This window comes from Monodon monoceros, unplaced genomic scaffold (genome assembly GCF_005190385.1).
Source record: "Monodon monoceros isolate NGI ecotype Baffin Bay Population unplaced genomic scaffold, NGI_Narwhal_1 Super_Scaffold_16, whole genome shotgun sequence".
Taxonomy (NCBI): Eukaryota; Metazoa; Chordata; class Mammalia; order Artiodactyla; family Monodontidae; genus Monodon; species Monodon monoceros.
This window is the reverse complement of record NW_021703772.1, coordinates 91558309-91582779: the sequence shown is the minus strand read 5'-3', so window position 1 is coordinate 91582779 and position 24471 is coordinate 91558309. Positions and strand designations below refer to the sequence as shown.

At 39.0% G+C, this 24471-nt stretch overlaps 1 protein-coding gene across 2 annotated transcripts in view; it reads left to right on the top strand.

The window, feature by feature from the left end:
• Positions 1-24471, top strand: part of THSD7B (thrombospondin type 1 domain containing 7B) — a 975661-nt gene that overhangs the window by 926264 nt on the left and 24926 nt on the right. For both annotated transcript variants that reach the window (XM_029224675.1, XM_029224674.1), the window contains 4 exons: positions 5792-5933; positions 7337-7452; positions 9562-9679; positions 24165-24310. In XM_029224675.1, the coding sequence (XP_029080508.1) occupies positions 5792-5933; positions 7337-7452; positions 9562-9679; positions 24165-24310 (522 nt within the window). The remainder of the gene's footprint in view (positions 1-5791; positions 5934-7336; positions 7453-9561; positions 9680-24164; positions 24311-24471) is intronic.

Sequence of the window (24471 nt, the reverse complement as noted above, 5' to 3'; positions counted from 1 at the left end):
GTTATCAACACATCAGTTTCTCGCTTCTCTATTCAGGAAGTTGACAGTATGTCTTTGTATAAATACTGTAGAGGAGAAAAGATCCCAGTTTATATCTGAAGAGTCTTGATCCAATAAAGAAATCATCTGGGTGTAAGCCTCCTCTGCCATTCTTTTTTTCTTAGCCCACCCTCATCTCCCTAGTGACCTATTCATTATCTTATGAACTTCCAATAAATAGCTAATGAAGAGAAAGGAGTGAGGAGACACACTAAGTCAATCTATGACTTGTTAGCAGCACTAGGGCAATTTTAAAAGGTGGAATGTACAAATATCACCTGAGATTAAGTTGGATTGTGTTTGTGGATTTCAGTCATCTGCACCTCTTCTTTGCCTGTTTCTATGGATAGTGTTAGTAAGACAGTTAGCTGCAGTGTTAGTTTTCAATATTATTAATTTCTAGAAAGTGATAATTAAAGTCTACATGGCTATGAATGACAGGCAGAGAGAGGGTATCATCTTAAAAGCATATCCAGCGGACTAGAGACTGATACGCATATAAGGTCTGAGGGAAGGTATTCTTAAAGACTATCAAATTATGCCCCTGTCTTCTTCAAACCCCTTTCTCACCCAGGTCTAGATGAAGAACTAAGATACAGAATATATAAGTGAATTGTTCAAGGTTACCTAGTAGTTTCAATTGTGTGTTCATGTTTGTGGGTGTTATTTTCTCTTTTGCTTTATTTGATGGTTTAGACTAAGCAGGTTCATAATCCTTACACATGCTCCGTTGGTTCAAACATTAATGGATTTTTATAAGGTAGAAAAGTAGTAGAACACTAATCAGGAGTATCTTTTTTTTTTTTTTAACATCTTTATTGGAGTATAACTGCTTCACAATGGTGTGCCAGCCTCCGCCCTCCAACAAAACGAATCAGCTATATATACACACATGTTCCCATATCTCTTCCCTCCTGCGTCTCCCTCCCTCCAACCCTCCCCATCGCACACCTTCAGGGGGTCACAAAGCACCGAGCTGATCTCCCTGTGCTATGCGGCCACTTCCCACTAGCTATCTACCTTACGTTTGGTAGTGTATATGTGTCCATGCCTCTCTCTCGCTTTGTCACAACTTACCCTTCCCCTCCCCACATCCTCAAGTCCATTCTCGAGTAGGTCTGTGTCTTTATTCCTGTCTTACCCCTAGGTTCCTCATGACATTTTTTTTTCTTAAATTCCATATATATGTGTTAGCATACGGTATTTGTCTCTCTCTTTCTGACTTACTTCACCCTGTATGACAGACTCTAGGTCTATCCACCTCATTACAAATAGCTCAATTTCGTTTCTTTTTATGGCTGAGTAATATTCCATTGTATACATGTGCCACATCTTCTTTACCCATTCATCCGATGATGGACACTTACGTTGTTTCCATCTCCGGGCTATTGTAAATAGAGCTGCAATGAACATTTTGGTACATGACTCTTTTTAATTATGGTTTTCTCAGGGTATATGCCCAGTAGTGGGATTGCTGGGTCATATGGTAGTTCAATTTGTAGTTTTTTTAAGGAACCTCCATACTGTTCTCCACAGTGGCTGTATCAAGTTACATTCCCACCAACAGTGCAAGAGGGTTCCCTTTTCTCCACACCCTCTCCAGCATTTATTGTTTCTAGATTTTTTGATGATGGCCATTCTGACTGGTGTGAGATGATATCTCATTGTAGTTTTGATTTGCATTTCTCTAATGATTAGTGATGTTGAGGATTCTTTCATGTGTTTGTTGGCAGTCTGTATATCTTCTTTGGAGAAATGTCTATTTAGGTCTTCTGCCCATTTTTGGATTGGGTTGTTTGTTTTTTTGTTATTAAGCTGCATGAGCTGCTTATAAATTTTGGAGATTAATCCTATGTCAGTTGCTTCATTTGCAAATATTTTCTCCCATTCTGAGGGTTGTCTTTGGGTCTTGTTTATGGTTTCCTTTGCTGTGCAAAAGCTTTGAAGTTTCATTAGGTCCCATTTGTTTATTTTTGTTTTTATTTCCATTTCTCTAGGAGGTGGGTCAAAAAGGATCTTGCTGTGATTTATGTCATAGAGTGTCCTGCCTATGTTTTCCTCTAAGAGTTTGATAGTTTCTGGCCTTACATTTAGGTCTTTAATCCATTTTGAGCTTATTTTTGTGTATGGTGTTAGAGAGTGATCTAATCTCATAGTTTTACATGTACCTGTCCAGTTTTTCCAGCACCACTTATCGAAGAGGCTGTCCTTTCTCCACTGTACATTCCTGCCTCCTTTATCAAAGATAACACAACCATATGTGCATGGGTTTATCTCTGGGCTTTCTATCCTGTTCCATTGATCTATCTTTCTGTTTTTGTGCCAGTACCATACTGTCTTCATTACTGTAGCTTTGTAGTATAGTCTGAAGTCAGGGCTTCAGCTGATTCCTCCAGCTCCGTTTTTCATTCTCAAGATTGCTTTGGCTATTCGGGGTCTTTTGTGTTTCCATACAAATTGTGAAATTTTTTGTTCTAGTTCTGTGAAAAATGCCAGTGGTCGTTTGATAGGGATTGCATTGAATCTGTAGATTGCTTTGGGTAGTAGAGTCATTTTCACAATGTTGATTCTTCCAATCCAAGAACATGGTATATCTCTCCATCTATTTGTATCATATTTAATTTCTTTCATAGTGTCTTGTAATTTTCTGCATACAGGTCTTTTGTCTCCTTAGGTAGGTTTATTCCTAGATATTTTATTCTTTTTTGTTGCAGTGGTAAATGGGAGCGTTTTCTTGATTTCACTTTTAGATTTTTCATCCTTAGTGTATAGGAATACCAGAGATTTCTGTGCATTAATTTTGTATCCTGCTACTTTACCAAATTCATTGATTAGCTCTAGTAGTTTTCTGGTAGCATCTTTAGGATTCTCTATGTATAGTATCATGTCATCTGCAAACAGTGGCAGCTTTACTTCTTCTTTTCCGATTCGGATTCCTTTTATTTCCTTTTCTTCTCTGATTGCTGTGGCTAAAACTTCCAAAACTATGTTGAATAAGAGTGGTGAGAGTGGGCAACCTTGTCTTGTTCCTGATCTTAGTGGAAATGCTTTCAGTTTTTCACCATTGAGGACAATGTTGGCTGTGGGTTTGTCATATATGGCCTTTATTATGTTGAGGAAAGTTCCCTCTATGCATACTTTCTGCAGGGCTTTTATCATAAATGGGTGTGGAATTTTGTGGAAAGCTCTTTCTGCATCTATTGAGATGATCATATGGTTTTTATCCTTCAATTGTTAATATGGTTTATCACACTGATTGATTTGCATGTATTGAAGAATCCTTGCATTCCTGGAATAAACCCCACTTGATCATGATGGATGATCTGTTTAATGTGCTGTTGGATTCTGTTTGCAAGTATTTTGTTGAGGATTTTTGCATCTATGTTCATCAGTGATATTGGCCTGTAGTTTTCTTTCTTTGTGACATCCTTGTCTGGTTTCAGTATCAGGGTGATGGTGGCCTCAGAGAATGAGTTTGGGAGTGTTCCTCCCTGTGCTATATTTTGGAAGAGTTTGAGAAGGATAGGTGTTAGCTCTTCTCTAAATGTTTGACAGAATTCGCCTGTGAAGCCATCTGGTCCTGGGCTTTTGTTTGTTGGAAGATTTTTAATCACAGTTTCAATTTCAGTGCTTGTGATTGGTCTGTTCATTTTTTCTATTTCTTCCTGATTCAGTCTTGGCAGGTTGTGCCTTTCTACAAATTTGTTCATTTCTTCCAGGTTTTCCATTTTATTGGCATAGAGTTGCTTGTAGTAATCTCTCATGATCTTTTGTATTTCTGCAGTGTCAGTTGTTACTTCTCCTTTTTCATTTCTAATTCTATTGATTTGAGTCTTCTCCCTTTTTTTTCTTGATGAGTCTGGCTAATGGTTTATCAACTTTGTTTATCTTCTCAAAGAAGGAGTATCTTTTAAGATACTTTCATTTTCTTTCATTGGTAAATCATTTAAGTTATTATTCCTTCCCATGAGAACAAACAAACAAATTGGTGAACTAATAAGAAATTATTTGTAAGCATTTAGCATGGGATTCCTTTTCAGATAATTCAGAATAATTACCTGATTTCAATGGCTCTTCTTGATCATCTAGAGACAATTTGATACAATTAAACCATAAAATGACTTTAAAAGTATTGACAGGGCTTCCCTGGTGGCGCAGTGGTTGAGAGTCCGCCTGCTGATGCAGGGGACATGGGTTCGTGACCCAGTCTGGGAGGATCCCACTTGCCGCGGAGTGGCTGGGCCCGTGAGCCATGGCCGCTGGTCCTGTGCGTCCGGAGCCTGTGCTCTGCAATGGGAGGGGCCACAACAATGAGAGGCCTGCGTACCGCAAAAAAAAAAAAGTATTGACAGATGATTCAACTATAAAGCCACATGGATAGTAAATGTGTTTCAATGGCTCTAAACATTTAAAATTAGAAGAGACTTTTGTGGCATTTTTCTGCATATTTCAGTGCCATCCAACATTATCATTTTAATTAACAGCCAAGATTAAGTTTACAGGTTGTTCTTGCTACAATATCTGAAAAGGTGAAGGAATAAAAAAATAAACAAAACATCCCAAATATGGAAATGATGATTTGATGACATCACTTCAGAGACTTCTCTTTTTCCTGTGGCTTAAACATCTATGTGCCTGAGGTTTTTAGGTCTGGAATTACATTGTCGTGACCATATTTAATGGTGTTTATTGAACAACCACTGTGGGTAAAATGTATATCAAGATTTTCAGGGAGTGATATGGGAAGTAGAAATCATGATCCATCATGCCTTCAAAGAGTTTATAAAGAAAAGGAGACAGAGTAATAAACAAAGAATGATCATATAAGGGCAGGTGGAACATATATGTATATGTTTAGAATCAAAGCCTGTGCTCTTCAGCATGGGTTGCTTAGGAAGGAAGAGAAGGATCTGTCATTCTTAAGAGAAAGACTGTCAACGATGAAGCCTTGGTTAGTGTTCTAAAGAAGAAGAAGTATAGGATTTAAGACATGTGAAAGGAGATTATTCCAGTAGTGGGGAACTTCTGAAGGTCCTCTGTGAGTAGAGCAGACGGATGACAGGTAGCAGGTAGCTTTACCTGGCTCAAGAATGTCATATGAGTTGAGGCTATAAGAGGACATGTGAGACCCCTGGGTAGATTTTGGTTTTTGCAGGAGATCTTTGAAGTTCATATTTGTACATTTATTTTGCTGAAATGGCAACAGCATGCAGTGGCTCATCTTCTGCGGATCAGAGGTCCTCCCAAATAAGAGGAAAGTTTTGGTATATCGGCAATATTGATTTCATAATTCCCTCTCTCTGTTTTTTTTAAATGATTTTCTCATTAAAATGTTCTGTGTGATTATTTCTATTGGGTTAGACTATCTGAGGGCACAAGGGACATTATCTTCCTTTTTTTCATTCATTGAAACATCAAAATGCATTCGTCTCTTGCTACATGGCAGACGAATTTTAGAATAGAGAGTGTTTAATGGATGAAAATGGTCTCATGTGCCTAACTGTACATGGGAGATAGAAATGTAGGCTTCATTGTAATGTAGAACAAGAAAGAGCTGTCAGGTGAAAACCCCCAAAACTATTTATATTGAATCCCATAATGGTTTTATTTTCTAAATATTCTGTTTCATACTCTCAACAGTCTCTACCCTGTGGCTGCTGTACATGTGTCTCCGTGTATACAGATGAGCACATAGAATTTATCAACAAACGTGGGGTCCTTTATAACTCTGCCTGCTCTTTGATTTTCACAGTCGTGTGATCCACACACAACGCAGAGAAGGACCTGCCATCTGCTGAGGCCGTCACTGAGCTCAAGGACGTGCGCTGAAGACTCACAGGTGCGGCCCTGCCTCCTCAATGAAAATTGCTTCCAGTTCCAGTACAATCTAACAGGTACGGTTGAAAACCACGAAGCAAGGAACCAAGCTGTCATAGAATGGAGCTGGTCCATGGCTTTTGTTATTTCAAGAAATTCAAGCTTGTGATGTACTTGCTCTATGGGGCTCACGAAGGATGAATGGGGGACCTGACTGGATAGGGATGTTTTAGAGGCACTGAAAATCACCACAGCCTCATTCAGACACAGCTCAGGTTTCTCTTGGGCACCATAGGGCTCAGTGTCTGATACCAAAGGACTGTGTAGTCACATTGATCTGCTCCCTGCCATTCCCTGTAGCGGCAGACACACAGAATGCCACAAAATGTGGAAGCGGTTGTCTTAGCATAGAATTCAGTACTGATGACCAAATGGCCACATGCCTGCAGAGGCAAAACAATAGCCTTTTCCTGAAACTAATTCCCCACTGAGGACACAGCGGCACTACCGAGATTTCTCGTGTAGAGAACCTCCTAGGGAATTCTATGGGGCTGTCTGATTGTCTTTATAGGTAAACATTGACCTGGCGTATGTTCCCTTTTTCTTTAGTTAAAGGTCCTTCAGATCATTAGTTTTCATAATAATTTTTGAGAAATACAGTAAAATTTCCTTTTACTGGAAGAGCATGTCTTTAAAATGCTGATTTTACTATATATGGCTTTGCTCTTCCTGTTAAACTCTTAGATCATCTACCAAATATGAAAAATCTCCTTAGATAGGTTCTTACTGTATATGATCTAGCATCTTTTTTTTTTCTACCCACAACAACAAAATAAGATTTTTTTTAAAAGAATTAGTCATGGGATGGTTTATTCTAACTCCTGGTGTCCAGTTTGTAATACAATTAGCCAAACTGACAAAAGCTTCTCTCATGAGAGAATAATTTTCTTAAAATGAGAGTTCCTGAAATAGTGCATATATCTTGCCCCCTTTCCCTTCTGGGGTACCTCTCTTGGCTCCAATGTACCAAATATACCAAATGATTTAGAAAATTATGTTTATTCCTTGAAAACATCTTCAAGTTTACATCAAAGACTAGCATCATTTCTGGTTGTTGTTGTCCTTGTTTTCCTCTCTCAATTATCCCCAGCAAATAGATGATTCCAAACTGGTTTTCCTTTGCCCTTCTGGTTAGTGTTTCTCTTTTCCTACCTCAGCCAACTATGAGATGGTTTCTAAAAATTACTTGGCTTTTGACCTCAAGAAACCAAACTTAGGAAGGTAGCTCACTTTGTTATTTGGTGATCTGATTGATTGTTTTTCAATAAAAGAATTGCAGGATGCTTTTAGAAGCCACTTGAAAGTGGTTTTAGGATTCTGTGCACACTCTCCTCCACCAATGCAGAGAATCAAAGGTGTGTTGTATTTTGCTCACATGGTCATAACTTTGAAACTCAGTGTGGTGACCCTGTGCCTGTAGAGTGGAGCACGTGCCAGCTGAGTGAAAATGCGACCTGTGGGCAAGGCATCAGGACCCGCCTTCTGAGCTGTGTGCGCAGTGATGGCAAGCCTGTTAGTGTGGACCAGTGCGAGCAGGTGAGTTGTGTATACTTGTATCCCACACCCATGGCTTTGTTTGTTTGTTTACTTTTTTGAATATTGGTCTGCAACCTCCACAATGCTTGATATAAATGACAGTCTGATTTCTACTCATCACAGCTTAGGTTCAGTTAGAGTAGAGGCACTAGTATCATACAGTTATATCTCACTAGTCTGAACTTAGTTAAAATGACCAGGAAAGGTCATTTTGCATTGGGGAAATGGATTCATTAAAAATATAGTTTTTTCCATTATTTTAAAGAATTTATTTGCCAACAAACTATTGACATCAGGTGACTCTAATATTTAAATATGACTCTTTGTATGAGTGATTCATTTGCCTAAATAGGAAACACTGTTCCTTGCATATAAGATGAATACTGACACTTGCTATTAGAATACTTTGCTAATTTGCTGAGCAAATGATTGCTAGGTAATTAGCACAGTTGCGTTTTTCTTCTCAAGGTAAGTCAAAATGCCTGCCTACCAAGTTTCAAATTAGTGGCTTTTGAATTTTTGTAATTTTATTGCTCCCTTTTTTTCCCAATGACAAAATATGTGGAGTTTGGACAAAAACTGTAATCAAACCTGTTCCAAGAAAGTTGGCGTTTCCTTCCCAACGTATAAGTGAAATGCACGATGGGGGCAGTTTAATAGAAATAAAGATGACCATATGCTGTCCCATTATAAGAATCACTAAAACAGTCTTTGGAATAATTGGAAATAGGTGGGGCCAGTTAGCTCAGGTTTCCACGGAAACCAGCAAAATAAAAGTTGTCCCATTTCTCCTTAAGTAAGAAGAGTCCACAAGTGGAAATTAAAATCAGAACAAAACCCTCCTCACCGATCCTGATTCAGCCTTGTTAAGTACTGCCATAACATCTCTTTAAACCAACAGTATCACCATGGACCAACACCAGCCCTGAGACTAGACCATCTGATATTGAACATCCCATTTAATGAAATGCTGAGACTGGCTAATACAGGGCAGAGTTCCATCTACCAAGTGTCAGTGATTTATTTTAACATTTTGTTTAATTTCATCTCCCTCTCAAGATGTCTGCTTCAAGACAAATAAATCACCAATCTACAACAACTCCAAATAAGTGAAAATCTTACATTTAGTGTACATAATAAATCTTTCCTTTTGATACAAAGAGTGATATAAACTATTCATTAATAGAAAAATCAGTTTCTCTGCTTTCTAAATTCCCATATATCCAGCAAATATTTAAAGAACGTTAAAGTCCCAAATTAACCTAACTAGAATACCTATATATCTCAAATGGGTCATAGATCCCATGTGGTCATTTCTATTTTGCCCACTTAGCAAGTAATCATGCTATAATCATTAATTTTATCTCAATGTGGACATTGCTAATATTTAACTTGTATTGAGTGTTAGCATTTTCCCCAATCACACAGTGTGTGATTCCTAAAACAGAATTTTTTTATTATTCTTTCTGTGTTTCTTGGATGATTTATTCTTTCACTAAGACCTCTTCTACCTTGGCCATTAGAAAATGTGTAATTTTGCCTAGATATGGATTTCAGAGAGGATAAGAGGAAAAGAAACAGTATCATCAACTTTTCCATTGATTAAGACCGTGATTGTTTTTAGCTAATTGGTCTTTTTTACAAACTTTAGGTGGTTTGTAGATTTGAGTTTTATTCTTTTTCTATTTATTATTTTAGCCTAGGTAGCTATTAATTTGAGCTCTCTATGTACTGTTGGCCCATCCAGAGGGCAAGGAGCCTAGATTTAACAGTGAGGCATCCTCCTGGTTCCTTGCTGGCTGAGTGACAGGACAGATCTCTGTGTCACATAACTGCCTGCTTTCCCGGTACCTTAACTGCCAATCTACTTCTAAAGTTGAGGATTTTATCAAAAAAAAAATTGGGGCTGACAAGTTTCTATTTCGTGAAATAAGGACCATCATTTTCTAGGCTTGCCATCAGTTTCTACAAGCCAGGATATTTTTCCCCACAAAAATGCAGAAAGGTTATTCTCATAGAATAAAGATTATTATCCCATAAAAGGATAGTGATTTGATTGGATGTTGCTGTGAATTCTCCAGTACAATCACATTTCCCTCCCATCTGCAGCATAACTTGGAGAAGCCCCAGAGGATGAGCCTTCACTGCCTGGTGGAATGCGTGGTCAACTGTCAGCTCTCGGGGTGGACGGCTTGGACAGAGTGCTCACAGACTTGTGGCCATGGAGGTATGTGGCTTCCCTGTGTTGGTTCCCACAAATCAATTTAGTCTTTAAGTATCTCTCCGTATGCCATAGCTTGACACGCGGGATAAGGCATGTTGGCCAGCTGGACATCACATGAGGCTGACCCAGGGGAGCAGAGGGAACGAGCCTGGCCTCCTATCAGTCCTTTTTTATTTTTTAATGTTTCTTTTTTGTTGTTGAAGTACAGTAGACTTACAGTACTGTGGCAATCTCTGCTGTCAGCAAAGTGACTCAGTTATACACATAGTAGACGTTCTTTTTTTAATATTCTTTTCCATTATGGTTTATCACAGGATATTGACTATAGTTCCCCATGTTACACAGTAGGACCTTGTTGTTTATCCTTCCTATATATTAGTTTACATCTGCTCAGCCCAAACTCCCAGACCTTCCCTCCCTCACACCCTTCCCCCTTGGCAACCAACCACAAGTCTGTTCTCTATGTCTGTAAGTCTGTTTCTGTTTCATAGATAGGTTCATTTGTGCCATATTTTAGATTCCAGATGGTATTTGTCTTTCTCTGTCTGACTTACTTCACTTAGCATGATAATCTCTAGTTGCATCCACGTTGCTGCAAATGGCATTATTTCATTCTTTTTTTATGGCTGAGTAGTATCAGTCCTTTATAATGAGGCAGAGAGTGAAGAACTGGCCTAGTAACAGTGACAGACCCCAGAGGGGCCGCTGACCCCATGGGACAGTGTTTATTGTAAAGGTCCTAAGTTCAACCAATTCAAAATTTGTTAGCCTCTGTGGCTTTTAGAAGAAGATGTATCCTATAAGTAAAATTAGTTCCTGTATCAGGTAAACCCCCCCAGTCACAGTGGCTTCATATCATAGATTAGAAACTAATTTTTCTCTCCCATAAAGGAAGGGGTAGTTTCTGCTTCACGAAGTCAACCATGGACACAGATTGATGGAGGCCCTACCGCTTAAACATAATCAAGTTTCTCTGGAGGGTGATATCCAGCTCGTCCTGTGGAGGTTTTTATGGACCAGATTGGAAGTTGTGTATATCTCTACTATCTATATTCCATCGGATAAAATTTGGTTGCACTTCTCCAGCTCAGTGCAAGATAGCAGAGTAGGAAATGTAGTTTCTGGATGGCCAGTCGCTTCTTAGCAACAGTGTTATGGAGGAAACAGTTCCTGTGGAGGAAAGGGAGTATAAATCTTTGCTGAACAGACAGCTATTAATACTATAAGTTCCTGGGTAAATAATGAACAATGGCAAGGAATTCAGGGGGCAGCTGATACTCGGGAGCTAGGCAAATGGCAGCAACAGATGGCACTCCAGCCATCAGGCTAAAGTAGGGACCAAAACATGTGTCCATATAAAGAGAACAAGGAGAGCATAACAGGCAAGCACAGAGCTGTGGTTTAGGATAGGGTTCTCATCCTGAAAAAGAGTTACAGTTTATCACAAGGTAAATGTCAGAAATTTGGAATAGGGACCTAGGGAAAATCCTGCTATATGGTTAGTCACTAAGTAGGGGAGGAAAAGGGAAGAAGAATTGCATGTTGGAGGAAACATGGAATCTGATGGGGAAAGGGGTTAAAAGACCTGGATCTGATCACCAAACAAAGATATTTGGAAGGAGGTTTTTAGAAGCTCTGTGACTGGACCACTGGAAGTAGGATATGGGCTCATTTCTAAGCTATTCACAAATGAGGATACTGGGCATATTGATAATTCTCTGCCTTAGTTGGGATTGTCTGAGGAGCAAACGCAGGATGTAGCAGGAAAAGGGGCTCACCTGCGAACTCAACTCTAAGATCCTGGAGAGGGCAGAGCTGACAACAGTACTCAGGATATGCCTTAGAAAACCACAGCTAAGGAAGTTGAAATTTATTTTCATAAAGAGCATCACTCAAAATGAAACTCTGGGAATCACAATGTCCAGAAATAACAGCATGCCATCTCCTGCACAATTGAGAGCCTGCAAAGCACCTCAGGAAACCAAGTGGCAAATCTTAGGACCAAGATTTCAGTGATCGACTGACCTATATTAGTTTCTCAAATATTCTGATTGGCAGCATGTATAGTTTCCAGCTGGGCATCAACTTTAAAGTTGGGTAAATCGAGTTTCAAATTGCAGCCCTTTAGGCAAATGACTTACTCTATCTGAGTCTCAGCTTCTTCATCTCTAAAATGGAATTCATGCACATGTTAGAGGCTTTGTTTGGGGTTTGAGAATTAAATGCTATGAAGTATATGTAGGCGTCTAGCACAGTACCTGACACAGCATTGGTGTTTATTATGTGTGTTAATTTCCATCTCCACCTTCCTACGCACCAGCAGGAAAGAGTGTTATCAGAGACTCCCTAGGGTCTTTTAAAGATTTTCCCATAGACTCAGTTCCTCTCATGGTCCACTCTCACATCTCGTCCTTTTACCCCACTCAAAGTCCATACATTAAAATCACAGTCTAAGTAATATTTTGAAAATGCAAATCCAAAGAGTTGTTTTCCTATTGACTTAAGAGTCATTTATCCATTAAACAAATACTAATCTGCCCGTCATAGTACAATGTGTTGGACATGAAGCAGTGGGGGGGGGGGGGGGGGGGAAGACAATTTCCCTCTTCTCATGACGCTTACAATCTAGTTGAGGGAAAATACACAGTAAACAAATAGGTAATATTACATGTAGATGAGTTCATTAAACTAGAGGTGTTATTTGCATTAGTGATGTGAATAACTGGTTGCTTCCCTGTCCAGCGTGAGCTACCCTGGTTATCCCACAGCCAGAAGCACTGCAGTCTTGTCCTCCTGGGCCTCTGCTAGGAGGTGTGACTCTCCTACAGCTATGAGAACAGCCGTAAAGGGTAGCATGGAAAAGTAGAGACGGGATGAAGTCCTGTATTGTGAGCATGGTCCACGAGGACCTGTAGGATCTCCCGCATGCCTGCCTCTCTATCCCCATCACCCTCCACCATCATGTTGGATCTCTCTGCTGTGATATAGTATATTTCAGTCACGATCTTGAGTGTATGCTTCCTTCCACCTTGATTCCTTGCCTCCCGTGGAATATCTCACCATCACCCCCACTATCACCTTCTAATACTTTAGTTACGTATAAACTGAATCAATTTTTTTAGAATTTTTATTTTGTCATCATGTCAATATAGACATTTTACAATGTTTCAAATGGCATTTTTAAAAAATATTTATTTATTTATCTATTTATTTAGTCTGCACCGGGTCTTAGTTGCGGCACATGGGATCTTTGTTGCGGCATGCATGCAAGTATCTAGTTCCCCAACCGGGGATTGGGAGTGTGGAGTCTTACCCACTGGACCACCAGGGAAGTCCCTGAATCAATTTTAATATCCGTCTGTCTAAGGAATCAATGACCTTGTTTGGGTTCTTCATAGGTGAATCCCTCTAGTTCCCATGAAGCACAGTACCTGGCACATGGGGGAAATCTCAGTTAACGTTTGTCACTGCCCAGGTGGTTCTGGACTATAGGGGAAAGTTTGAAGGGGAAAAGCTTGCAGACTGGATCGTAAGCCCAAAGGCAGCCAACCCCTGCCACGGGCTATTTTCTCCTCTCTCTCATTAAACTCACAAGTCTTGAGTATCATTACTCAAGAATGTGTTCAATGCAAGGAGACAGAACCTCTGTTTATCATTATTTTTGCCCCAGATATCCTAATTCTGCCACTGTACAGAGTCAGTGAAACGTAACAGATCTCCATGTTATGCTAATACACTACCTTTGAAACTAAGACCCCCCAGTTGTAAGTTTAGTATTATAAAATATGACTTTAATTTTTCAAGCAGTTCTGTTAGTGCTGTGGACTCATGAGACCTCGTTAGTCTACTGGAAAAACAAAAACAAACAAGGAAAAATACTTTGCAAATCTGAATCCCACTGTTAGAGATTTCTAGGCGATTAGAGTTTGAACTTAAATTCACCTTTTCTAATCCTTAGAATAATAAACAAAGACAAACGATGGAAAATTTCCTAAGGAAAGTCATCGTGTGACCTAAGGCACAGAAGGACTAAAGAAGGGATGTTAACTACGTAGAGAAACCGAATTGTGTAAAGCACTTGGAATTCATTTGATAGTTTCCACTGGCACATAAATATAGCACTAGTTATAAATCACCTCTAGCTAGCTTCTAAGGGTCTGCTAGGATAAGTTCTTGAGAATCCTTTCTTGACCTTTAGATGCCTTGATCTCCTGAATTAAGATGTAATAATGCCTTTTAAAAATATATTCCATAATCCTGATATTTGGCAAACCTTCCAGGAATCTAAATTTATATGTATTCTATTTTTCCTTTATTTATTGAACCAGGATTTATAAAGTTTACATCTATTATCCTTATCCTGACACCTATTGGTGCACTCTTTCACTGTCAAAAGTGGCAGTGCAGAAAATACATTATATGGTCATCCTGCTATTTTGACTTCTAGAAGTCAGGGCTGTAGAGACGTTTACTCATATATTTCACAAATACTCACTGGAAGTTTCCCCAAAGCCAGGCATTCTCCCAGGAGCTGAGGATACACCATGTATAGAAAGGATAAGATCCCAGGGAAACAAAGTCCCCTGACTTCATAAAACTAACATTCTAGTAGGAAACTAGACGCTGATGACAAGACAGGGAGACGGCAAATAGACAAGTGAATATACACAGAAGTAACAGACACTGATGAGTGCTGTGTCGAAACAAAAAAACAAGTTATGTGATGGAGAATAACAAGTGTCTTGCAGGGGAGTGAGGGATGTGGGAAGAGAGGCCACTGAGGAGGTGATATTTATGTCAGAATTGAATGACAAGGTGCCGTAGTTCTTGTAACTGGTGTTTTCTTTACTAGGCTTCTCAGGGTTCAATCTCACAGGCATTTTTTGACTACCTGTTGCATTCAAGGCCCTATATCAGAACATACAAACAAAAATATAAAAAGGACTATTTATAAATTATATTTGTGCCCAATCTTCATCTTTAAAAAAATAAATAAAATGACCAGTACAAAGAATAGGACACATAGTCCTTGAATTTTTAGGCAGCTACCATCAGGACAGTGCTGAGACAGCCTTTGTGGTTCTGTTCTGTTCTGTTCTATTCTATTCTATTCTACCAGCCCTCAAACTGTCAATACTCTTCCAGCACCTCTCTTTTCTGGTCACCAGCCCCCTGGTAGATAGTACTGTTTCCAAAATGAGACAGCTCTGCATTTAAATCATGCCTTAATCCTCATGCAGCGCAAGCTAAAAGTGACAGACAAACAGCAAATAATCAAATGCAGCAATGTGTGGCACAGATGAACTTGTTTCTTAAAAGAGACCAAACTCTGGCGCCGAAAAGGTTGGAAACTACCATTGAAAAACACCTGCGCCTTGTCTCTTCTAAAACGGTGTGCCCGCAGCTGTCTTTTTAAATTTTTTTTCAATAATCACTTTATTTTATTTTTCCAATTCAGAATATATTTATTTAGGGCCTTTCCGTAGTCAGTTTATATTAATATAAGTTTGCCACCTTTTATTATTCTTTCTTTTTTAACATCTTTATTGGAGTATAATTGCTTTACAATGGTGTGTTAGCCTCCGCTTTACAACAAGGTGAATCAGCTAATACACACACACATATCCCAATATCTCTTCCCTCTTGCGTCTCCCTCCCACCCTCCCTATCCCACCCCTCTAGGTGGTCACAAAGCACCAAGTTGATCTCCCTGTGCTATGCGGCCCCGCAGCTGTCTTTTGTACTAGCCGCTTTCTTTTTTCCAAGTGGTGACGGCAGTGGGGCAGGGACCACAAGAGGAGACAGAGTTTATTTAGTCACATGAAAGTGCGCAAGCAAGTTGCAGGGGAGTCTGACTTCAGCACCTGTGGCTCTCCGCTGACTTCTTTATCAAGAGCAAACTGCACACCGTTGTCTCCGTTTAGGAAATCACCGGGCTGTCGGGCAAATCCTAGCAAGCTGGGTGTCCTGGATGCTTCCCCCATAGCCACACTTCCCCATCAAACCCACAGAACTACATTGATCTGAGGGGAAACTTTGAAGTGAACTCTTTATTTCCAAGAGTCTGGGTTGTCTCTTTAATGTACACCTGATGCTTGGCATATACTTTCTAATTGTGTTAAAGATTTCAAGGTTAGAACAGCTTGAATCCAATTTATTTCACATTAAAGAGAGACTAATTCTAGACTTCCACTAAGGGATCTTTTTAGATAGATTTCAAAGATCAAAGCATGTAATAGAAGAGCTTAATATTTGGATTAGTCATGATCTTTGTTGAATTTTCATCAGTTCGGTGGAATGTAGAACTCCCTAAATTTAGCATATCATGAATTATTCATAATTATTATTTAAGCAAAACGTTCCAAGAAGGTTGTTAATCCCAGATTATGATTTGTTCCTCTTTCATAGTTTTTAATTCAGGGTGTATGAGTTTATAATATTTCTCTATACTATGTAATCCAGCCTGCCTCTTGTGTTTCACAGATGGCATATGATTTTTCTGTCCACTCTAGTCCATAATGAAAATAATAATTTTGTATTAACTCCAAAGCACCACAAGTTTGTGCTTTCCAGCCAGTAACCTTCAGTTTGTGTCTGAATAAAACAGGATCAGTGTCATATCCTTGATCACACACAGTCCAATAGTTATAACAGCTCAAACTTATTGACTATATCAAGTAATTAGTTCCTATGACAGAGAACAAGCAGCTGAATTATAGAATGGGAAAAAAGAAAGACTAGAGGAGAACATCCAGTTTTAAAGCTGGCTTTTCCAATGGCCAGTTGTAAGACTGAGCCAGCCTTTGCAGAATTCACTTCCACTATCTTTTATCGGTAAAAAGATGAAATATTAGAATAATTTTTAATATCTATTGGTCAAAGGCAGAATTATTGGTACCAGGAGTATTTTAGCTCTTTACAAGAGTACTATGAAATTATAGGCATAACTTTACAGGTATGGGGACAGGCAATTAAGTAACCTGCTCAAGGTCACACAGCTTGTCAGTTGTAGAGGAAACATTTGAACCCAAGTTCAGGTGTCTTCTAAGCCCCATTTTCTCCACTGTGCCCCTTTACATCTGACACTGTATATGTAAATGTTCATGTTATGTACTTGGTCCTGGGTTGGGTGCTATGTCACTTTATAAAAATTCTCATCATTTTTAGGTGTATTTAAGAATAAGCAGAGGAAATGGATCTCAGATTGGAACATAAAGGGCAGTGAGGGCTTTACGTCTCTCTGAATTTTAAGCCTCCTAAATGTATACTTGTGTCATAATTAGCAGTGTTGCGTATTATTATCTCTTCCATCTAATTGGAATATAGCTGCAGGGAGCCAGTCTTCCAGACAGGGAATGTGTGAGACTGATAGAATAGCTCCAGGATTGCTAAAATCACTCTCTGTGACTTTGTCATCTTGCATCTCACGGAGAGAGCCTCGTTGTGGGTATTTCTGCTGTATACTTACAGTGGTCTGTCAAGTTTTGATACCTCTGAATGGGTCTGAAATGTGACTGTTGGGAATAGAACTGAAAATAAGCATCTAGAATGCATACGCACTGTCACAGAGAAATCTGGAGCTCTATCTCCAAGCAAAGGCAACGGTGCCTAATCTGCCTTTAAAAGACCTATCTCACTCCCGTGATACCATGGTCTATCTTGACCTCTAAAACTGTGGTCTTGTTACTTCCTTACTTCGCTAACCCCACCCCCAAATAGTTGGTCATGGCTGGGGCTCATCTATTTTACTCTGAAAAACTTATGGACTCTTTGCCTTGCCTAACTTGAGTGTTCTCTATGATGAAAGGTGTCTGGATGCCTGAAGCCATTTTTAGACAAGCCAAGGAGTCCCTCTGTAGGGGAAACTCATGGGCTGTAGCTCTGAAGGCAGAATCGTTACTGCACCTTCCATCTTCAGCAATGCCAAACACATGCTGAAGATCTATCTTGAGGCTGCAGATCAAGATCGTAGTTTTTCTCCACTCCGTTATATTAGAAAATAACCTTGATCCCCAATCCATGTCAATCCAGGCTGTATATTTACAACAAACTTGGCACTTAAAAAGTAAACTTGGATAAAAATTCCAGATGATGTGTGTTAAAAGTAAAAAACAGATGTCCAGCATAAAGAACTGCATGAAATTAACCGAGCATTTTATAGACAATCTAACTTACTTCTGCTTTCAGAAATTTACTCTGCCAAGTACCCAAAAGCAAATAAAGAGTTATCACAGAGTAAGGTGTTAATACCATAATTGTAAGTAGTTTCTTCTAAAGGAAAATATGAAGTGTATGAATACAGGTAACCCATTTATTGCAGAGGGGAGGCCTAAGTGTACTTCTCAAACTTGTTCAAGTGGCCTAATGACCTCAGCATAGCATCTGATACCTGACTTGGACCAGGTGAGATTTGTTGGAAAGCAGATGCTTTTGGAGTAAAAGCAATTTGTGTTCCCATCCTTCTAGCTATGTGACTTTGCAAAAATTATTTAATTTCTCTGGGCTTCAGTTTATCACATAGGAGATGAGACTGGGATTCTTGTTGAAGTGATACATTTGAGGCGGGTGGGGAGAACAGGTGCTCTCAGGGGAAAGAAAACAAAGAAAGCAGGATAAGGAAGGGAACAGAACTAAGCAAGAATATGCTATATCATCTCTATATCCTAGAACATTGTATTCACTCAATTAATTTAGACCCTCCCTCCATAATGAGGAATACTTTTATAATGACAAAAGGTATTATACAATAAATTGCCTTAACCACATAGACATATGTGATTAAAATTGATTAATAGATTGACCTGACCAGCTATTAACGAGGTGGTTGTTAGTATCCCTTTGCTTCTGTTTTCATTTATTTTGTAATCTGCTAGTATTTTCAACTGACTAATACTAGGTAGCAGCCACCAAAGGCTTAAGAATAAACTCAAAGTAGCAAATACTTAAAAGTGGAAACATTTTATTCAGTAACCTAATTTTTTGGTGCATATCAGGAAGGACCATCATCACCTTGAGGTTAGTGACACTGAACATCATTCTTTGCGGTGTAGGTTGGCCAACCCTTACAGATGTCAGCTCAGGAAGACCATTCCCTGCCAACGGTTGTGCACATGCCTTGAAAATATAACTCATGTTAAAAAAAAAATAGTTCCCAGGTGGAAAGCAAACCAGTAATAGTAATATTCAAATAACATTCTATAAGCTCAAAGTGACTTCATATACTACTGTCTTCGTATTTACATGGCTACGGTATGTTGGAGTTTATAGGTATGTTCATATAAATTGCTCAGATATTTAATGAACTATTTAAGATTAAACAGGTATGTTCTTCATTGCTCTATTCTTATATTTCCTTTTCCAATTTCCCATTCAAACGTACTTTGCATTGTGTGCCTGGGTCATATTCAAATTGTCCAGAGCTATCAAAACCATGATTTTCAGTTAATTCAGTGAGCATCTGTCAGGGCCACAGAAGAACCATTGTGTAGAGCCTGTCACTGTAACAGTGTTGGTGACTGGCTCCCTGGATCTGAGTGTATGGTCAGAACAGAGAACCATTGTGTTTGACTCCATCTCTTTTTTATGAATGTATACATTGACAAATATATAACGAGTTTTTTGTTGTTTTTGGGTTTTTTTGCGGTACGCGGGCCTCTCACTGCTGTGGCCTCTCCTGTTGCGGAGCACAGGCTCCGGACGCGTAGGCTCAGCGGCCATGGCTCACGGGCCCAGCCGCTCCGCGGCATGTGGGATCTTCCCGGAGCGGGGCACGAACCCGTGTCCCCTGCATCGGCAGGCGGACTCCCAACCACTGCGCCACCAGGGAAGCCCTATGTAACGAGTTTTGAGGGTTTTTTTTTTACCGCTTAAAATTTCCCACATCCCCTTTGTCAGTGGAGCCTCAGAGTGAAGCCTGACCGCTGCTGAGTTCAATGGGAGTGTGATCTGGTCCAATATGCTTTAAAACTGTATGCAGATACCAGTATTGGCCTTTCTTTGAGGGGGGATGTGTGTGTGTTACAACTAGTGTGCCCCACTATCTGTTTTCTTCTGGAAGTCTTACCATGCAATCCTTTTTCCTTCAATGCCAGAAATTATTGCTAATTTAACAGTAGGCCTAGTATCACTGTTGCTTATAATGAGTTCCCAATATTCCTAAAGGGAGGGGAGGAAAAATTTCAGAGAGAATTGCTAGCAAACTTAACCTACTGTAATCTGGGTCTTTATTCAAGTGGAAACATTTTGGAGCTAGTGCTTTTCTCTCTTTTATAGCCTGAAGTGCAGAAGAATAAGAGAATCAGTTTCTATATCTCATTGGTATTACCCATTAAACATATTGTCTATATCAACTATTGAATTCAGGTTTCAAATAGATTTGTAAACCCAAACAAGAGTTGTCTGGAGAGTGTCCAAGAAATTTCTCTTATTCTTAGATTGGAAGCATGAGGATGTGGACGGCAGCCACCTTCACTCTTACTCCGAGGGCAGAAGGAGTGTAGGCTAGGGTGTAAGAGGTTGGGTGGGACCAGGCTAAATCATTATGGACTTCGTAGCTGTGTGCATTTAATGTGAAAAAGCCCAATAGAATACAAGTAGCATGCTTTATATACCCATCACAGGTTTGTTCCAGGGCCAGGTCTAGGAACTGATATGAAATAGTAGTTGTCAAAATAAACGATTAAAAATATTAAGATTTAGCCAGCACCTACTCTATTTTAGTTATGTTGTTAAGGTAGTTCATATATGGTATTTTTAAATTCATATACAACATGAGATTAGTCCAAGGAGTCCTCATCATCTCAGTATTCTTCACCTGAATCAGCATAATTGTGAGATCTATAGGAAGCAGAACCCCTCATACTATCAAAATATTTGCTGTTGAACTGACCACTTATAAAGCCGTCCCCCAGTCAACGAGTCTCCTGGATTAACGCACATGCCCTGTCATTGCATCAAGGTATTTGTTGGTCCATCTCTAGCTGCAAATGGAATGTTTACCCACAAAAAAGTGGCACAAAATGGAGCAATCTGTACACCAAAGATTAAGCGGAGCTCTTGAGAAAATTGATGAAAAGTGACTCAAATAACAAAGATTCTATGATCAAACTGCAAAAGCCAGTCACAATAGAATAAAACTTTCATAGGGTCATCATAAAATTATGTAAAAAATATCAATGGTTGATTTATTCTTTGTCCTAATAATAACTGCAGAGTTGCAATTACCTGCACGGTAGTTGATATTAGATAAAATAAACCCACTTGCATACTTTTTACTTGCAGAAAAAGTCCCATTTAGACATTTTTCATTATTTATTAAAAATAATTGAATTCCTATTTGAAATACATCCATTTTTAAGTGGCATTTTCCCCAGCATGAATTATCCTCAGATAGTGACTCTCCGTATACTTAATTTTATTTTACAGGAGAGGAAATTTATGCTCAGAGGAGTTAAAGTACTTTCATACAGTCACATCATTTACTAGCTGTTAATTTGAGAGAACTGTTTCCAACTAGAGAATTTTGATGCCAAGTCCAGGTTTCTTTGCGCCATTCATCAGCTATTTTAAAATGTTCTTTTTCTCATATTCTATATCAGATCATAACTTTAAATATCTTTCATTTGCCCACATCCTCCCCTGCTTTCTCCTCTCATGAAAAATCACTATCACAAAACAATTCCTTAAGTCTCCTGCCGTTAGAGGTCCCTTTTATAATAGAATAATTACTGCCGAGAGATAGGTGCAAGGTTGAATATTAAATCCAGTGTGATGTTTAGAATTCCAGGGACCATTGGAAATGGTGGGCCTCCTTGTCTATACCATCTGTATTCCATGTAGCTAGATTTTATATTTACAACTTCAGTAATTGTGGGGAAAGTGCCTAATTTAAGGGATATTTTCTCTGATTATTTAATTTATACAGCCAAATACCCCTGACTTAGAAAAAGGAACTTATTAAAAGATATCAAGGAACCCAAAGAAACTTGAGGTGCAGTAGGTACCTTTTATACCCTCGTGCCTTCATTGGCAATATTTTTCTTACGAACTTTAATATTAGCCAATTAAACATGATAATATACTTCAAAATGTAGAATGATTATATGCTTCTTGATAGAAGTTGGCATCGTTTGAAAATCGTATCTTGGTGTTTGGATAGCAAAAGGCAGAGAAATCATATGGATGTGGTTTCAATGAGTGGTTGTAAGACTTCATTATTTCAAAAAGTAACGGCATCATTTTTTTTTTTCCATTGACTTCATTAGGTTCCCCCCACCTTGATGTCCAGCAGAAAATATCTGTCACTTTAATGGAAATAAATAAAATAGTCCTAAAGTAATGGCCATGATGCATGCCATCAATTCAAGAAGAAGCTTGAAGTTATTTGGTTTTAATGAAATAGAACCTCTTTAGCTGTGATAAAAGTGATACTACATTGTCATTATTCTTACACAGATGGATAGAGAACAGAGTGCAATGATAATGACATTCGGGCAATAGATACTTAGTTCAAGAGAATAAACATAAAGATTATCATAAAACTGAAGAGTATTTAAACAAGAATTAATGTGAAATCTTGAGCCAAATGTGTTCATCAAGCAGGGACAGTGTTTCATATGAATAAGGTGATGTCCAACCTGTATGATTTGATTTGAGTGGTGCTGGGAAGGAACATCTGTCCAAAGCATATGTTCTTCTCAGTGCCCAGGGGGCAGAATGGGTAGATTCTGTTATTCGCGAAGCCTATGTTACCTATAATGTGGAAAAATAATAGCATTTCCCTCCGGGGTTGTTATGATTATTCAGTGAGTCAGTATATTTAAAGTGTTTAGAAAATTGCTTACCACATGGTATCTGCCAAATAATTACGGTGATATACCATCACACATTTTCAGATACCAGATAATATCATATAGACAATTTATAAAAATATGAATTAAACAAATATTCAATTAGTGCTTAATATATATGGAGTACCATGTTAGGGACAGAATCCCAGGCCTCAAGGAATTTAGAATCCAATGACTAGAACTTCCTAGTTTTCCCCAAGGGTCTTCTCAGAGAGAATTAGTTTACCACCAAATCTGTGATAATATTCTGGTGGTCACTAAGAGGTCTAGTTCACTGAAGGTGTGAGTTACCCTTACTTCTCCCTGAACTTGGGGGCATGTGGGAATTCTTAGCCAAGGTTTTCAAGTGAATTCTATGCAGAAGTGAAGTCATTACTCTCTTTCCATTTCTCTTAAGAGGTAAATGTAGAATCTTTGACATCAACGAAAAGACCCCACTTTTAATAGCTTTAACAGTATTCCCTCAACCTATTCTCTTCTTAGCTCTTTCTGTCCAGCCACACTGGCCTGTCAGGCCCTCAAACCTGTTCTGCTCCTTCAGATTTCTGCTTAAAGCTCAACTGCTCAACTGATTCCTTCCCAGACTGGGCGGCATCCCCATAACATGCTCTCATAGAACCTTCTGTTTTTCCTTTAACATTTATCACAGATACAATTACATAATTAACTTTATAACACCAATGGAAGGGCATGGATTCACAGATAATTCACAGATAGCTAATAGTAATGAAACTATATGCACATCATACCTCATCAGTAAAAAAGGAGTAAGGACAAGAGGGAGTAGGAGGGAGAGCAAGAGACAGAAACAAAGACACTTAAATTCTATCCACTCTTCCACTTAATGAGCTTATGACCTGATGCCTAGGAGTGGGTATAAGATGACACGGGAGCCCTACTCTTTCTTGAGCTATTCTTATTAACCAATTTCCTTTCATTAGGAAATGGAGGACCAGCATTTGAACATATGTGTTTCAAACAACATGGCTTCTTCACAAAAGTCAACAATTTTATCTTGTACTCGGTGAAAAAAGAAATTGGTCCTAAAATCTAGGAAAATTGGCCATGTTGAATTAATGGAGAGACACTATTGGAACCTCAAGGTGGCACCTTCCTAGGGAATTTTCCAGGGTAATTTGGATTATATGCAATTTTTACCTTACTTTCTGATTTAGAACCTAACAAAGAAGATACAACTCTATTTTTCTTTAGTATTTGTAATCCTAGCATGGAATATAAGGTCTGTGAAGGTAGACGGTACATCTGGCGTTTTCACCACTATATCCCTAGCCCAAGGCAGGATTCTTGGATTATTTTAAAGCTTAATAGATAAATATTTGTTCACATTCAGCCAGTGTTTATGGGGATCAGTCTGTTTGGCAACAATACAGAGTTTGGACTTAAGCCGGCTAAAGTAGAAGACAGACAGAATTTCAGATCCTTAAGCGTTATGCAGACCTTAGATAACTTGTGTCTCCATAGAAACCTAAATTAAAATGGCAGAAAAACTGAAACATGGACATGACAAAGTTCAGTGTGTTTTAATGAAGCCTTTTGTATGTAAGGCAACATTCTGTCCTTTAATTCCCTTTCCAAGCCAAACTCTAAGGGAAAAGCTGACATCTTCCTTATCATTTTAGGTCGAATGAGCCGGACTCGACTTATCATTATGCCAACCCAAGGAGAAGGACGGCCATGCCCCACAGAGCTTACCCAGCAGAAAACCTGCCCAGTGACCCCCTGCTACAGCTGGGTCCTCAGCAACTGGTCTGCATGTAAATTGGAGGTAGGTCATGGAATGACAGAGAAATGCTTCTCAGTATGTCCAAAGCACTTGTCTAGTCAAACCTATGTGCTGATGGCACAAATTTCACAATACCAGGGGCCTGGCACGGTGTATTTTTATGCAATGGAGAACATGGAAAAAAGAACTAAATGACTTAACCT